Source organism: Macaca thibetana, chromosome X (genome assembly GCF_024542745.1).
Source record: "Macaca thibetana thibetana isolate TM-01 chromosome X, ASM2454274v1, whole genome shotgun sequence".
Lineage (NCBI taxonomy): Eukaryota > Metazoa > Chordata > Mammalia > Primates > Cercopithecidae > Macaca > Macaca thibetana.
Window position 1 is genome coordinate 148,251,147 of NC_065598.1, and position 16,504 is coordinate 148,267,650.

Consider the following 16,504-nt stretch of genomic DNA (forward strand, 5'->3'; position numbering starts at 1 on the left):
AGTAATGGCACTGCCAGGGGGGTGAAGACCCTCAGCCCTCGACATTGTCCTCTTTTCATTGGATGCCGCCTCTCTCTAGCCACCCCTCTCTCCCTCTCGACCCCTTCGAGCTTTTTCTCTCAATATGCAATTTTCTCTTTGGGTCTTCTGCACTCCTGGCCCCTAGTTCTATTGGAGATCTTAGTTTCTCGCTCCATCTAAACCCTTACCCTTCGGTCTCAGGAGTTGCTCTTGCTGAGGGAAGAAGGGGACACTATGGGACAAGGGAGCAGTGTCGTACTAAGGACCTGGGCTCTAGACACTGGAGGAGCTAGACTCATTTGGGCCCTCAGGAAGTGGCCGAGACTTGGTGGGGTAACCTGGTTACCCCCATAAGTGACCGGCACAGGGTTGAGCCCAGAGGAAGTGGCCACCCACAGAGTGGTTCTCTGTGGGGACCTGCAGAGATTAAGCAAGAAGACTGACTCGCTGGATCCTTCGTCTCTGAATCAGCTCACGGCAGGCAAGCTAGGGAGCCCCTTGCCCCATCCTGCCACCACCAGACGGATTGGGCCCTGTTTTTAAGGGAAGAAAGCCTGGGGTGGAAGGGAGGGTACAGGGGCCAGGAGCCTACATGAAGTCATTCCAGAAATCCACAACAGCTACCTCTCTGATCCTGGAGAAACCACCTCCTTGCTTAGGCCCAAGCAGGTTCCCAGCAGGCTCAGGACCAAATTCCAGGGGCCACTCACGGGCCTAGCAGCCCAAGGCCGCCTCCCCCTCGTCTTTCTTCCATCTCGCTTTCCTCTACCTGGCGAGATGCCAGCCAGCACCTCAGTGTCCCCATCTGGGCAGTGGAAAGTTTGACTCTCTGGGTCCTTGTTTGAGTGAGTGTGAGTGTGTCCGTTCCTTTGCTGTCTGCCCCAGGCGGGGGAAGGAGGATGGGGAGGTGGTGGGGGCGAGGGGGCGAGGGGGCGGGGGCTCAGCTAGTCCAGCCGTCTACAAGAAAATTGCTCCCTTTGAAGCTGCCAGGGGGGCCGGGAAGCCTGCCCCCTCCTGCCCGCCCGCCCTCTCCGCCCCACCAGCCCCCTCCCTTTTTTCCTCCCTCCCCGCCCTCTCCCCGCTGTCCCCTCCCCGTCGGCCCGCCTGCCCAGCCTTTAGCCTCCCTCCCGCCGCCTCTGTCTCCCTCTCTCCACAAACTGCCCAGGAGTGAGTAGCTGCTTTCGGTCCACCGGACAGACCGGACAGACAGACGTGCGGACGGCCCACCACCCCAGCCCGCCAACTAGCCAGCCTGAGCCTGGTGCCTCCCCTCTCCAGGTAGGGCTCCTGAGCCAGGCCCACTCCTGCCCTGCGCTGTCCGCACTGTCGCCTTGCTGGCCTCAAGCTGCCCCCTCAGCAACCCAGAGATGCCTCTGGCTCTGCTGCCTCCGCTATCCCAAGCCCTGGTCCTGCTGTCCCCAGTGCCCCGAGGGTGTCCACAGATTTCCCCAGTGCTCTCTGTAGGCTGCTGATCCATGCCCCTTCATCGCCACCCTGCGGTCCCCTTGGTCCCTGTCAGGCTTCTGCCTCGTCTCACCACCTTCCAGGCACCTTTCCCTCACCCCTTCCTCTCCCTCTCCCTTCTGACCTTGCTCTGCTTCATCCAGCTCTTGTCTCTCTGCCTCCCACTTGGGGTCCGTCTTCTTGGCTGCCACCCTAGAGCGTGGCTGGGTGACTGGCACCCCAGCTTTGCCAACGGCCATGTTTCATCATTGCAAGTCCCAGGCGCATGCTCCACTCCCTCAGCCTTGCTCTGCCCAGGCGCCTCCTTGCTCCAGGGCTTGGCACCTGGCCCGGGTTGGGTCGGGTCAGGGAGGACTGCCCAGCACCCACTGAGCTCAGCACCCAGGAGCAGTCCTCCGCTGCACTGCCTGAGGCCAGTCCTTAGCATGGGCTGAGAGACTTGGTTTCCCAGGCCTGCCCCAGGCACCCTGCCCAGATATTCCTTACTCACCCCCAGGTTAATGCCCTGCCTGTACTTCCTCTGTGAGAAGTATGGGTCCTGGGAGCCCTGGCTGCAAGGGCCCTGACTGGGGCTGCCTGGGTGGCTCAGCCCTGTCTGTTTTCCAGGACCCCCTTGGACTGGGACTCAGAATGGATGGGGAAGGGAAGGAGAGAAAATCAGGCAACTGTGCCATATTCCCCAGGGCGGACCTGGCTTGGGGTCCCAGAGGGGCCTGCCAAGGGACCCAGGAGAGAGAGTGCTCTGGAAGGTCCAGGGAGGGGAGCGCCCCCTCACTGCCCCATGGGCGGGGCTGGGTGCCTGAGCGCCTGCTGAGCAGAGCAGGGGACCGAGGGACCTGCAGGGCACAGGACACATCAGTCTCCAGTGGTCTGTCTTGGTAGGCAGGTCTCTCTTCTGCTGTCCTGGCCGCCAGACTGCTCAGGTCCCATCCTCAGGGGCTCCTGTTTCTGTGCTCTCGCCCCTCCCTGTCCTGCCAGCTCTCTGCCCTATAGCAACTAATTGGAACTGAGACAAGCTGGAGATGCTCAGCACCCCCGCCCCCGTGCCAGAAAGGCTCCCGGGGACCAGCGCCCAGGGGTGCAGGTGAGCACCTCCTGGTGACACCCAGCTGCCTGTGCCAGCCGCACCCCAGGAGAGCTGGTATATGAGCAGGGGTGTCTTGCTGCGGAACATGTCCATGTATGGCCACTATGGGCCAGCATAGTGAGCCTTTGAGGGCAAGCCCATGTGGGTGTATTGAAAGGAAGATGCGGGGCAGCCTCCAAGCCACCAGGGCTGGGTGGTGGGAGCAGGTTGTGAGCCAGGGAGCGCAGAGGGCTCCGCATAGATGGGGAGTCTGGGAAAGGAAGGGGAGTGTTTCCGAGGCAAGAATGAGTTTCCTGTCTTTAGCAACATTCCAGAGTCACTCAGACAAAGCTCTAGCGTGTCCCTTCCAGTGACAGCGCCAAGTCCCCAGAGGAGGGGTTTGTAATGAGTTCACACTTGACAGTTAGCACTCAGAGCCTTCAGCAAGGGCTTCTGAGTCCTTGCCACCCTGTGTAGAGGTGGGATGGGGACCTCCCGCTCTGTCGTCTCCCGTGCTTCCCGGGCCCACCCCCAACCATCTTCGGCCCACAGAATCCCCAGCACACGCCCCACCCACAGGCCTAGCCCCAGCCCTGGGGTCCCTGGCGCCCCGCCTGCCAGGGCCCCTCCCCTGCCTTGCTCACCCCCCAACACCCCTGATTGTTGGAAAGGTCTTCCCATGCCCACCACGACCTCCTCCCACTCATCTGTGGGTGGGAGAGCTTGGTCCCTGCCCCACGTTGCTCCCCTAGCGTCCAGGCCCACCACCAAGCCCCCGACAGGCATGGGAACCGCACTGGTGGGTGGGGACACACCAGCAGGGGGTCTTGCTCACACCGAGGGGCTGGGGGTGATGGTGGCTTTCCCAGGGCACTCTGCCTTGGGCTGCAGGCCGCTGGGTGGGCACCGGCTCCCTCAGAAGGCAGCCCAACCTGGGATCCTGCCGGCCGGGGCCTGGGGCGGTCGGTGCCCCAGCACCTATCCTCTTCTGCTCAGATGCTGGGCTGGGAGAGCAGGGGCCACAGCTCGGCCACTCAGAGCCCTTTCTGCAAGTCTTAGAGGGACCAGTTCAGGGGGGCGTGCAGAGGGACTGCGCTGTGGGGAGGGCGCGTGGCTCGGTCCTCCTGGCCTGAGGCCAGCCTGGCCTAAGTGGCCTCCAGGACCCATGGCCTTCCAGAAAGAACCAGCTTCCCAGGGTTCCCTGGGGAAGGCCTGGGGCCACCTCTTCTGGAGGGGTGGGAGCTGTGCTTCATTCCCCCTTCCCCAGGTCCCCTTCCAGGCCGGAAGGTCCCCTCCCCGACCTGGAGCCCACAGCCAGAAGTCCCTTCTGGGACTCTAGACTCCTGGAAACCACCCCAGCTGCCTCCTCTGCCGTTTGCCTTCTTCTCCCGCCCCATCATGGCTCTGGGTCAGAACAGCCTCTGGGGCTCTGGGGTGTCTATGGAGGGGCCGCCAGCCTTGGCTCTTCCAAGGACTGCAGAACCCTCCCCCTCCCAGCTTCCCACCTGCGCAGCTCGGATCCCAGCCAGCCTGAGGCAGGTCCCGGCTCCCTGGCAGGCCTGGTGAAGCTGCTGCCCATTCCCATGGGGCTCACTTCTGAGGCTTAGGGGCCTGGGGCTCTAGCCAGCCTTCTCGCATGGAACTCTCCCGGTCCACTGCATCTTAAGCCTGAGCTCCACTTAAACACTGGCCTGAGATGAGCTGGAAGACCAGGGACCCAACAGACTCCGTGGGCCTCTTGAACTTGCCTCTGCTGGGCATCCCAGTCCTGTTTGGTCCCTGAGGTGTTCAAATGGGCCAAGGGGAGCATAGTGGGCAGACGTGGGTGGCCACAAGATTAGAAGGCAGCCCTGTCCATGGAGACAGGGGAAGTCTGGGAAGCCAGTGCGACTTTTATCCTCTGGAAGTCTGAGTCCCTGCTTGGCCTTGACTGCCATCCCATGGGTCTTGGAGGCTGCCCTCATGCAAGGATACACACACCCATGGGAGCCCAGCAGCCCTAGGAGCCTGAGGCTAAGCAGCCTGTGGGCCGCACTGGCTGGCTGAAGGAGGCTAATCCCAGCCCAACCTGAGCCCCTGGCAGAAAGCGGGTTGCGGCAGGGAGGGGCTGCAGGAAACCCTCCTCTCCCCTCCTGGCCTTGGTGGGCCTGTACCAGGGAGGGAGGGAGGCAGGGCCCCAGGGTCTGGGGAGCAGGCCGGGAGCATCTTCCCTGGGGCCCTGAAGTGCTCGCCTGGGGAGAAGATGGCTTTTCCAGGAGACGCCCCTGCAGACGGAGGCAGAGGTGAGAGGCTGGGGCTGCCCTGCTGGCTGTGTTGGGGCTGAGGAGGGCCTTCTGGATCTGTGGGCCTTGGGGAGCTACTGACGGTGGCATCCAGAGAGAAGGGCCATGCTTCCAGGGGAGCTCCCTGCACAGCCCCGAAAGTGTGAGGCCTGCCAGCTTTGGGGCCTGTGGCATTGTCTGCAGTGGGCAAGGACACAGATGGACAGACAGACAGTGTGTGCAGTACCAGCTCTGCTGTTTCCTCACTGTGTGGCCTTGGGCAAGAGTTTGGGGCCAACTCCCTGAGCCTCAGTTTACCCCTTCATCAAGTCTTAAGAGTATCGCTTCCTTCTTATAGTCAACGGGGGACGGCAGGGGGCTAAGTAAAGAAATCGCATGAGTCCCCTGCTCTGCCTCTGAGAGATGACAGCATCCTCCCTTTCCCTTGGAGACTCTAGCAGGAGGCCCAGAATCTCTTCGGGGAGTGGGGGGAGGGGGGCGGGCAGCAGTAGTCCGCATGCAGAGGACCAGGAGCACACAACAGGAAGGGCTGGGTCCTGCACTCCGCCGACTGTGGGGACAGGCTGGACCTCGACATGGGCACCACAGGTTGCAAAGGGCTGGCACAGAGATGTGGGAAGTGGCTGGGCGCATCAAGGGAGAACTCCACCCTTGTCCCCACCCTGCCAGAAAACCTCTGGAAAGGATTTGAGCAGCAGATGAGCCGGGGTTTCCCAGCCCCTCCACACGTGGCTGCGAGGCGAGCAGACACCCAAGCGTGGCTGCCTGAAGGGCATGCTGGGGCAATGGCAGGGGCTTGGAATGTGGCTGGGGTGCACAAGGTCCACCCCTCCCCACTCCAGCCCCCAGCCCCTCAGGCAGCCATTCCCACAGATGAACGCACACAGCAGGCTTTGGCAAGGCCATGGAGGTTACACATCCCCTCTCTGGTTGATGCCCAAGTGCAGGCTGGAGCCATCAGTGGGGAGGGACTGGTGGACTGGGGCCTGGGAGAGTGGTGGGGGCAGGCCAGGTGTCAGTCGGGGCACAAGCAACTGGCTGCTGATTGAAACTGGGCCCAAAAGGCTTTGGCGGCCAGAGGGGAGGGAGGAAGGGCACAGTCCCGGGGACCCTGCAGGGCTGCGTGCAAGATGGCACGTGTGTCAGAGTTCAGGTCGGGTTGCTCAGGGGGGCAGACGCCCAGAGCTGAGGCTGCGGAGACAGCGTCCGGCGTCTGCCACTTGGCAGCTGTGAGCCACACCGTCTGCAGGCGAGCTCCCAGGGCCCGCCAGACCTCAAGCCCTGCTCCCGCCGCCCTTGGCCTGGCCTGAATGCCTGGCACGGACCCTCCATGCTCTCAGAGGCTGCCAACGCATCTTGTTTGGCCGTGACCTCGAGCAATCCAGTGCAGAGGACTGCGCTGGCTTTCAGAGGGGCAGACAAGGAGGGCCCTATTGGGGTGGTGGCGGAGGCTCCAGGAAGCCCAGCCTCCTCCCTCACTCACACCTGCGGTCGCCCAACCTGGGGCTCATGCCATTGCCGCTCCCGTCCTTTGCTCTAAAGAGGTGGCATCCAGGGAGCTCAGGGCACACTTTGATGGGGCTTGAAACCCTCCCTGAAGTCCCTGAGGACACATCCAGGGCGGCCAATGAAGGGAAACTGAGGCCCAGAGGCCTCAGTTGTGGTGGTGGAGAGTTGAGTACTGGAGGGACTTGCTGTGGGTCTCTCAGGATCTGACTATGGGGTATTCCTGCTTCCTGGGCTGGGGGCCTCACCTGCCTTACCTCTGTGTGGATATATGTGTATGTATGTATGCATGCATACACATGTATATGTGAATGTGTATGCATGTGTGTATAGATGTGTGCATGTATGTGTTTACATATGTGTATGTGTATATGGGTGTATGTGTGCATGTGTGTACGTGTGCATGTATGCATGTGTGTACGTGTGTATAAGTGTGTATGTGTGCATATGTGTATGTGTGCATGTGTGTGTACATGTGCATGTATGTGTATAGGTGTGTGCATGAGTGTATGTGTATGTGTGCATCTGTGTATGTGTGTTTATATGTGTATACATATGTGTATGTGAATGTGTATACATGGGTATGCATGTGTGTGTCTAGGTTTGTGCATGTATATGTGTGTGTACATGTGTGTATAGGAGTGTGCATGTGGATGTGTGCCTGTATGTGGATGTGTGTGGATGTGTGTACATGTGTGTTTTGTGTAGGTGTGTGCATGTGTGTGTGCACATGTGTGTGTGTATACGAGTGTGTATGTGTATGTGTGCATCTGTGTGTGTGTGTGTGTGTATGTATGTACGTGTGTGTGCATATTCTGGCAGGAGGGAGGGGCTCGGTGTGAGGTGGTGGGGAGAAGGCAGGGGCCAGGCTTTGGGAGAACAGCTGAGCCCATCCATCTCCAGAACCTCCAAACTGCCACCCCCAGTCTCAGGCATTCAGGCTCTCACAGGCCCAGAGACATGGCTGGAGCCCCTGTGGCTGAGGAGCACAGCTGAGAGCTCAGGGCCTAGAAGCGCCAAAGCTGAGTTCCAAGTCAGGCTGAGTGATTTGGGGGAAGTGAGAGCCTCTCTCTCAGCCTTAGCTTTTGTGTCCATAAAATGGGAATATTCATCGTGCCAGCTCCAGGGGATCCTTCCCCCCAGGCTCCCCTGGCTCCCTCTGGCTTTATGGGCCCCTTGCTGCCTCCTGTGGGCTCAGACACAGAGCCTGTCCCTTCCTCGGGAGAGGTCTCAGTTTTGTGCCAGTTCTTTGAGGGGAAATGAGGGATGTGCCGGGAAGCCTGCCCGGCCCCCACTCCTCCAGCCTGCCCACTGCTTGGGCACAGCCATGAGCCATAGAAAACCAGCCAAACCTTGTCCTTCTGCCTCTGTCACGGGGCCCGAGTGTATGGGCCTCCCAGCACTCAACCTCCCTCCCCGCTCCGAGGGAACCTCTTCCCCTTGCCCCTTTTTCAGTCTCTTGGAGACCCCCCAGACATCCTACTATATCAGGCAGCCTGCCTTCAGAGTCCTTGTTGCCCCACAGCTGGTCCCGGGAACCCACCTGAGACCCCGATGACCAGTCTTGCCGTGACTGACTGCCCTGCGCCTGTGCCCCCTCCCCTGGTGGAGGGCCCGATTACCTAACAGGAGTGCCTGCAGGGAAGTCCCAGCTGCTGGGGAGACCCCTGGCCCCGGGGCAGGAGTCCCTGTAGAGCCCTCCTCCAGGCCAATGCGTGGGTCCTGGGGGCTCCAAGCTGGCCATGGTCAGATGGTCCTCTGTCCCCTCAGCCTTCCCCAGCCCCTCCCCACAGCCTCCCCTAGGCCCAGCCAGACCACCCCAACCCCACCTGTCCAGGTGGACTGCCCACCCTGGAGCTTTCCAGGGCTCTGGTGGGGCGTTCCAGCCCTGACTCACTCTCCCTGGGAGGTAGCGGCTTTGGCAGGGGCATCGGTAGGGAGGGGCAGGGCAGTCTCCTCCCTCCCCCACTCCATCTTGCTCTCCTGCTTCCATCCTGCCCTTCCTGTTCTCTCCCACTGCTGCTGCTGCTGCTGCTGCTCCTCCTCCTCCTCCTCCTCCTGCCCCCGGGTGTCCAGTGGCACTGGGAGAGGGTCCCGCAGTGGCAGCAGGCATCAGAGGCCCTGCCCTGCCCTGTCCCGGAGGAAGGGAAACGCCATCCAGGTAGGTGAGTGTTGAGCCTTCTCCCTACTTGGGGGCCAAGACCCTCCGGGGGGTTCCCCTAGGTCCTGCCAGGCCGGCCTGGGGCTGGCAGGCCCTGGGTTGCAATTGTGGGGTCTCAAGGCTCAAAAGAATGAGGGAGACTGGGTGCTGCCCCAGCAGGGGCCTCCTGGTGACCCCAGGGGTCAGCATAAAGTCCAGCTCCACATGAGGGGGAAGCTGAGCTAAGCCTTGGGCTCTGACTCCTACTTTGCAGTATGGCCCGGGGCCTATGGGCTCAAGAGGGCTCTGGGGCCAGTTGCAGAAAGGCCACACCACTGGCCTGGCAGCTGCTATAGCCACAGCCTCACCACAGGCCCCTCTGTCCACGGGTGTGGGAGGGGGCATGGGCGGCTTCTAGAGGGGATGCCAGTGCAGAGGGGACGCATGCCAGCAGATGCTCCCTGGAGCGCCCGAGGAGCTGCAAGGGGACGACAGGACAGGCCTCCATCCCAACCCTCTCCTGGGACTGATGGAACTGGAGGCACAGTGCTTGTGCTCAGACCCAACCTGGCCCCGAAGTGGCCTCAGGCCCCCGGTCCGCTGGCAGCAAGGACCCCAAAGCAGCAGCCCCCAGCAGCCAACCCAGCCCCCAGGTCAACTGGGGAAGCATCGGGCAGGGCGGGGCTGCTCAGAGGGTGCTGGCCTAGGGGGCAGAGCCCCCACCTCCCCACGGCCTCCTTAGACCCCTGCAACCAGCAGCTGGGCTTAGGGGGCTCACCTGGCCCTGCTGGAGCCCCAGACTGCCCCTCCCCAGCTAGGACTGGCCCTAAGTGAGGGTCTCCTGGGCGTGCGACTGCTTCAGGTCTACCAGAGGCCCTTGCTGCCCAGCTGGGCTCCCCGTCTCCAGATGCACCGAGGGCCACCCCAGGCTGGGTGGCGAGCAGGGCAGGCATGTTTATTCCCACTTAACAGATGGGGAAGGTGAGGCTGGGGTGAGACCTGGACCTTTGCCAGGCAGTCAGGGTGGATGGAGTGGTAGGAGAGGCAGGGCTCCAGCCTCTTCTTGTAGGGCACATTCCCGGCTGCCTCTGGACGGGAGACCGTGTCTGATGAGGAGGAAGGAGGCAAGCAGAGGTGGGTGCTGGTGGCAGGCTCAGGCAGGGCTGCTTCCCCTCCACTCCCACCCGCCGCCTCGGCTTGGGGGGCCTCAGGCAAGCCTGACCCTGCCCTGCCACCCTGGCGGCAGCCTGCTCCCCTGGGGGGCCTCTCTGAGCTGCCGAGGCTGTGGGCAGGAAGGAAGGGTAGGAGCACATCTAGGAGCTCCAGGGCTGTTTGAGCCAAGGCAGTGTGTGTGTGTGGGGCAGGGGGGCTGGGGCGAGTGGTCCAGAGGAGGAAGCCAAGGCCCAGGGGCAGTGTTGGGGGTGTCATGGCCTCCACCTCTGGGGTCTCCACTCAGTGCTGCCTCAGCCAACCTTGCTCATGGCCTCAAAGGACACCCCCTCTTTCTCCACTCTGCCTCCCTGCCTTGGCCTTAGAGGGTCTCTGAGAAACGTGGGCAGGGTGGAAGGGGGGCTGAGGAGGTAGGAAGCAACTCAGAGTTGCCAAACTCAACTAACTTCATCCACGCTGCCCTGAGCCCAGAACTCAAAGGAAGGATTGGCCCGGGTAGGAGGCCATAGTGGCGTCCCAAAAAGTGAATTCTTCAAAGCCCTTGAGGGCCAATGGTTAAGATTCTTCCTCCACCTCCTCCACGCAGCCTCACGGATGCCCCTGCCCTAAAGCAGGCTTCTGGCAGACTCAGAGGCGTGGGGGCCTGCAGACTTGCTAATGAGGAGACATTTCATCGCCTGATTAAGCCAAGTCCTGTCCGGGATGGGGAGGGGGGTAGTGGAAGGGGTGAGGGGAGTGGAGTGGAAGGGGCTCCCTCCTTGCCAGCAGCATCCACTCCCTTCCTGCCTGGAGCCCTCTGCCCACACTCCGCCCTCTCCGCCTCCCGCCCCAGGGTCTGGCCGTCCCTGGTGAGGGATGGGAACGCAGTGCCACTGCACTCACGGAACACTAGCCCCTGGCATGGGGAAGATGGGCGGGTACTGGTGCTGAGGATCCCCCTGCCTCTTCCCCCAGGCCCATCCGCCATGTGGCCCCTGTGGCTCCTCGCGTCTCTGCTGGCCCTGAGCCAGGCCCTGCCCTTTGAGCAGAGGGGCTTCTGGGACTTCACCCTGGACGATGGGCCGTTCATGATGAATGATGAGGAAGCTTCGGGCGCCGACACCTCGGGCGTCCTGGACCCGGACTCTGTCACACCCACCTACAGCGCCATGTGTCCTTTTGGCTGCCACTGCCACCTGCGGGTGGTTCAGTGCTCCGATCTGGGTTTGTCCCTGAGTGATGGGGAGTGGGGCATGCAAGGAGGCACAGGTGCAGCTTGAGAGCCCCTTCTGAGGGAGGCACATGCCGGTCCTGTGGGCTGGTGGCGAGCATGATGTGAGTGTAGGAGGGGTCCAGCCATCTGGCTGTGAGCTGTGCAGTCTGCACCCACTTGTGGTGGCATCCCCGTGTGCCCGTCGGTGTCGCGTGCGTGTGTCCCTGGGCCTCCCTGCGGTGGGGCTAGTCGGCTGGATGGCTCCAAGTTCATGTTGCTGGTGGTCGTGGGGCCCCTAGGTCTGAAGTCTGTGCCCAAAGAGATCTCGCCTGATACCACACTGCTGGACCTGCAGAACAACGACATCTCTGAGCTCCGCAAGGATGATTTCAAGGGTCTCCAACACCTCTATGTAAGGAGCTGGGAGGAACCAGCAGGCCTACAGCAGGGGGCAGGGGTCCGGGTGGGTGCATGTGCATGGACATGTGGGTATGAGAGGAGCTCGGGGACCCGTGGGCTTCAGGGTGAAGCCTGGAGCCAGCCGTGATGGGAGCTCCCGGGCTTGCAGCTCACCCATGTGGGTTTGAGCAACCGCAGCTGCAGGACTGGATCACTCAGCTCGGCTCCCTTCGTGACTGAAAACGTTTCATCACATCCATTCCTCCCAGCAACAGAGGAGAACGGATTTCATTGTAGCCAGTGTGTGTGTGAGGAAACTGAGGCTTGGAGCGGCAAGGCAGTGGTGGCACTGCTGAGGCTCAGGGCTGGGCCTGGGTGCTGCCTCCTGCCCCGCACTCTGCTCACAAGCACGGACTGACCTCCTCGAGGCCCAGTGGACTGGGGAGGCACAGGAAGGCAGGAGGGAGGGGCGGGTGGGGCAGGGAGTCCGAGCCTTCAGCTCCTCCTTCCGCCCTGCTTCAGGCCCTCGTCCTGGTGAACAACAAGATCTCCAAGATCCACGAGAAGGCCTTCAGCCCCCTACGGAAGCTGCAGAAGCTCTACATCTCCAAGAACCACCTGGTGGAGATCCCGCCCAACCTGCCCAGCTCCCTGGTGGAGCTCCGCATCCACGACAACCGCATCCGCAAGGTGCCCAAGGGAGTGTTCAGTGGGCTCCGGAACATGAACTGCATCGGTGAGCTGAAAGCCTCCCAGAACATTCCAGAGCCTTGTCTTGGGGCATGGGGAAGGGAGACCAAGGGACACCTTTAGAGGCTCGGTTCAAGAAACAGTATGGTGAGAACAGTCAAAAGATAATCCATGAATTTCTTGGCAAATCCTCTATGCAGGCGATCACCGTGGCTAAAGAGAAGACTGGGCCACAGGGGCCGGGTGGCTTCTGGGAGCCCTGTCTGCATGTCTGGCACTCCTCCCTTTCGTCTTGCTGCCCCTGGGGAGCTAGCAGCCCTAGGACTAGCAGTCCTGAACAGCTAGGAGTTTACAATTAGCCCGGTAAATTAGCAGAACTGCTTTCAGGAGATGGGAGCAGCCGGCAGTTAGCAGGGCTCACCACACTAGCCCGGAAATGACAGGACCCAGGGCTGTGCAGGGACCACCAGGCTCCCAGGCTAATGAGGTCTCTCACCTAGAGATGGGCGGGAACCCACTGGAGAACAGTGGCTTTGAACCTGGAGCCTTCGATGGCCTGAAGCTCAACTACCTGCGCATCTCAGAGGCCAAGTTGACTGGCATCCCCAAAGGTAGGAAGTCCACTCTTCCTGCGCGCCTGCCTACCTCACCCCCAACGGCACAGATGGCCAGGGTGGGGGCTCTGGATAGGCCCGGTCGACTCAGGGAAAGGCTCAACAGTCCCCTCCCGCCACCTGGGGCAGAGCTAGGGCCCCTGCCCTCAGCACCTGCATTCTCCCCTGTGCCCTCTTCTCCTGGCAGACCTCCCTGAGACCCTGAATGAACTCCACTTGGACCACAACAAAATCCAGGCTATCGAACTGGAGGACCTGCTCCGCTACTCCAAGCTGTACAGGTGAGGCCAGCCCGGCACTGCCCGAGGGTGATGCCAGAGTCCCTCAGTGCTGTGTGGCCCCTCGCGCCCAGCCCACCATCCTTCTCTCCAGCCTTTGAGTCCCTGTCATTCTCCCACTCACAGGCTGGGCCTGGGCCACAACCAGATCCGGATGATCGAGAACGGGAGCCTGAGCTTCCTGCCAACCCTCCGGGAGCTCCACTTGGACAACAACAAGCTGGCCAGGGTGCCCTCGGGGCTCCCAGACCTCAAGCTCCTCCAGGTGAGAGCTGGGCGTGCATAGCCAGGTTCCCTAAGGCTGGGCTGGGGGAAGCGTGCATGTCCCCAAGCAGTCCCTCAGCCCCTTGGCCTTCCTTCCCGGCCAACTCTGGGCATCTGCAAGGGAGCGGTCTTGATGCTCCCAGCTGGTGCTGAGGAGGCAGGGAGCAGGGGCTCCATGGTAGATACAGAGCAAGGCAGCCCGGTAGATCTTGGACCTGAGGGTCTCCAGGTGGGTCGGACACCAGAAAGATGTGGCAGAGTCCAGGGAGTCAAGAAACTGTGGGTGTGGGGGTGTACTGATCCGTGCCAAGACAGCGACAGCCCAGGACAGGAAGTAGGCTGAAGAGGGGGAGCACGGTCTTGCCTGGGATTCTGTCGGGAGCTTCCATCACCCGCCTGGCCCCCAACCAAATGGGTGGTGATCTTGGTCTTGCCCAGCCCTGCTCCATCCACAAGTGTTTGGAGCACCCCCATCCGCACCAGCTGTGAGCCAGCACCACGCAGGCCATGCCCATGATGGGCTGAGAGCGCCCTCTAGTGGCCATTGTCATGTTCACTAGCACTGGGCTCCCAGCCCAACCCAGCAGGCGCCTTGCCTGCCCTCCTCTGCTCCTCTCCAAGACAGCAAGACAGTGGCTCCAGAGAGTTGGAGGGGCTGCTAGAGGGCGAGCTCCTCTGATGACTGGAAGAAAGAGGGGGGCACCCCAAGGGCTCTTTCTCCTCTCATGCCCCATGGAGTGTGAGGGTGCTCCCCCGAGGGTCAGGCCGCCCTTCCTTCACCTCACACCACCAAACACACCTCTACCCCAGCCCCACCCCCACATGTCCTCAACCTGCCCCACCTGAGACCCTCATCCTGGTCCCTGGTCACATCCAGTGCCTTAATCCTGGCTGACACCCACACAAAGAACACGCCCATGCCTTGGTTTGCTCCTCTCAACAACAGGGAGCCTCTGGTGTGGCCCTTGAAGTAGGGTGCAGAGGTAACAGCAAAATGCCTCCTGGGGGCAGTGGGCTTGGCATGGAGGGAGGGAGGCCTGCAGTGACGCAGCCCGTCTACCTTCAGGTGGTCTATCTACACTCCAACAACATCACCAAAGTGGGTGTCAACGACTTCTGTCCCGTGGGCTTCGGGGTGAAGCGGGCCTACTACAACGGCATCAGCCTCTTCAACAACCCCGTGCCCTACTGGGAGGTGCAGCCGGCCACTTTCCGCTGTGTCACTGACCGCCTGGCCATCCAGTTTGGCAACTACAAAAAGTAGAGGCAGCTGCAGCCACCGCGGGGCCTCGGTGGGGGTCTCTGGGGAACACAGCCAGACATCCTGATGGGGAGGCAGAGCCAGGAAGCTAAGCCAGGACCCAGCTGCGTCCAACCCAGCCCCCCACCTCAGGTCCCCGACCCCAGCTCGCCGCCCCATCACAGCCTCTCCCTGGCTCCCAAGGGTGCAGGTGGGCGCAAGGTCTAGCCCCTATCACATGCTCCCTCCGCCTCAGAGCTGCCCCTGCTCTCCCACCACAGCCACCCAGAGGCACCCCATGAAGCTTTTTTCTCATTCACTCCCAAACTCAAGTGTCCAAGGCTCCAGTCCTAGGAGAATAGTTCCTGGGTCAGCAGCCAGGAGGTGCTCCATAAGAATGGGGACAGTGAACTCTGCCAGGGCTGCTGCACCTGTCCAGACACGCATGTTCTGTTCCTCCTCCTCATGCATTTCCAGCCTTTCAACTCTCCCCACTGCCGCAGCTCCCCTCAGCCCCCTTGCAAGTTCATGGCCTGTCCTTCCCAGCCCCCCTGCTCCACTGGCCCTTCGACCAGTCCTCCCTTCTGTTCTTCCCCCTTCCTTCTCCTCTCTCTCTCTCTCTCTCTCTCTCTGTGTGTGTGTGTGTGTATGTGTGTGTGTCTTGTGCTTCCTCAGACCTTTCTCGCTTCTGAGCTTAGTGGCCTGTCCCCTCCATCTCTCCAAACCTGGCTTTGCCTGTCCCTTTCTCTCCACACCCTCTGGCCTTCTGCCTTGAGCTGGGTCTGCTTTCTGTCTGTCCGGCCTGCACCCAGCCCCTGCCCACGAAACCCCAGGGACAGCGGCCTCCTCAGCCTGCCCTGCTCAGGCCTTGCCCCCAAACCTGTACAGTCCCAGAGGAGGCTGGAAGTTGGAGGCCCAGCATCCTGCCCAGATGACACCATCAAGGAGGGAAGCCTTAGGCCTGTCAGGCCCTGGCCCTTCTGCCCCAAAGAGAGGAGAGGCCCCACATTCCGCCAGAGTCCCAGACACCGGTTTTCATGGAACCCCCTCACCGCCACTGGCGGCTAGGTCTCCCCTTTCCTTCTGGTTCAGCGCAAGGAGGGGCTGCTTCTGAGGTCGGTGGCTGTCTTTCCATTAAAGAAACACTGTGCAACACGGCTCCGTGCACTGCTCCTGTGGCGGCCTGGCCTCTCCATGCCCCTCCTGGCCCTTGGGCTCCTCGCCCTCAGAAGAGGGGCCCCGTCATCCTCAGATCTGGGCTAGCCCCTTTCCCCTCCCTCCTAGACACTCATGGTCCCAGCTGTCCTGAGACGGGGCTCCAGAATCCAAACAGGCCTGAATGGCACCTGCCCTCTCAGCGTGGAGCGTTTGCCAAGAGCACACCGACTGCAGGCACCGGGCTAGAGCCTGGAAATCTAAGCGGGACCCGGCCTGCCCAGCTCCATGGAGTCTAGGGTTCACAACGAGGCACCACCAACACCCAAGGGGACACAGGAGGGACGGGGCCCCATGGAGCCAGGGCAGGGTGCTGTGTGCACCCACTTGCATTGGCCTGGCCTTGGCTCCCCAGCCAGCCCCCTAGCAAGTCACACTGTGTGCCAGGAGAGCCGAGCTCGGGCTGCAAGGCATTGGCACCGGCTCCAGAGAGGATCCAGGTCAGCTGCATGCTGGGGACACAAGTCGTCCCGGAGAGGACAGCTTGGAGGGGGACAGTCTCCAGAGCAACACTACCACCTGTGACCTTCCTTCGGCCCTGCACGAAGAGCCTCAGAGCAGGTGGCGGAACCTGGGGCTTCCCTGGGCAGCTCCAGGCTCCCAACAGCAATAGAGTGGGCAGGGCCCGCGTGAGTCATAGCCTGGCACTGTGTGTTGGCTTCTCGCACATAACTGTGTCTTTAAGCCTGGACTGGCACTGGGGCACTGGCGTTCCCAGGTTTCTCCTTCCTGGGATAGGAGGTGCCACGCAGTGTGGTGGCCCAGTGATAGAATGTCACCATCAGCATCATAGCACTATTCTGGGCCATGTGCTCCACGGCCTGGCAATGTCTGCTGAGTTGGGCAGGCGTGGTGCAAGGGAACTGGCCAGAGGCCAGGAGTCAAGGCTTCGGGCAAGTCCCCTCACTGGCTGGGAGGAGGGGCAGCCAGCGCCGCGGCCTGGCAGAGATGGAAAGATGGGGC

General features: G+C 61.7%; 3 protein-coding genes and 1 long non-coding RNA gene across 5 annotated transcripts in view; 2 read left to right on the forward strand and 2 right to left on the reverse strand.

Moving 5' to 3' along the window:
• Positions 1 to 3,090, reverse strand: part of CETN2 (centrin 2) — a 628,428-nt gene extending 625,338 nt beyond the window's left edge. Inside the window, exon 1 of the mRNA XM_050775392.1 lies at positions 3,079 to 3,090. The gene's annotated coding sequence lies outside the window, so the exon portion shown is untranslated. The remainder of the gene's footprint in view (positions 1 to 3,078) is intronic.
• LOC126945446 (uncharacterized) overlaps positions 1 to 15,480 on the forward strand; it is a 430,470-nt gene extending 414,990 nt beyond the window's left edge. For both annotated transcript variants that reach the window (XR_007722448.1, XR_007722449.1), the window contains exon 2: positions 14,538 to 15,480. This is a non-coding gene — a long non-coding RNA (uncharacterized LOC126945446). The remainder of the gene's footprint in view (positions 1 to 14,537) is intronic.
• The window catches only part of HAUS7 (HAUS augmin like complex subunit 7), a 143,080-nt gene that overhangs the window by 43,599 nt on the left and 82,977 nt on the right, over positions 1 to 16,504 (reverse strand). The gene's annotated exons all lie outside the window — the stretch shown is intronic.
• BGN (biglycan) lies at positions 997 to 15,480 on the forward strand. Its single transcript, XM_050775359.1, has 8 exons — positions 997 to 1,299; positions 10,604 to 10,852; positions 11,141 to 11,253; positions 11,763 to 11,976; positions 12,431 to 12,541; positions 12,732 to 12,825; positions 12,949 to 13,087; positions 14,153 to 15,480. The coding sequence occupies exons 2-8, from the start codon at positions 10,615 to 10,617 to the stop codon at positions 14,348 to 14,350; spliced, it is 1,107 nt and encodes a 368-aa protein (XP_050631316.1). The 5' UTR covers positions 997 to 1,299; positions 10,604 to 10,614; the 3' UTR covers positions 14,351 to 15,480.

Excerpts from the sequence above, each read along its gene's own strand:
- BGN (XM_050775359.1), top strand. The coding sequence starts at position 10,615 with ATGTGGCCCCTGTGGCTCCTCGCGTCTCTGCTGGCCCTGAGCCAGGCC. Across the intron at positions 10,853-11,140 it reads GGTTCAGTGCTCCGATCTGG|GTCTGAAGTCTGTGCCCAAA; the intron begins GTTTGTCCCTGA and ends TGGGGCCCCTAG. Across the intron at positions 13,088-14,152 it reads CAGACCTCAAGCTCCTCCAG|GTGGTCTATCTACACTCCAA; the intron begins GTGAGAGCTGGG and ends GTCTACCTTCAG.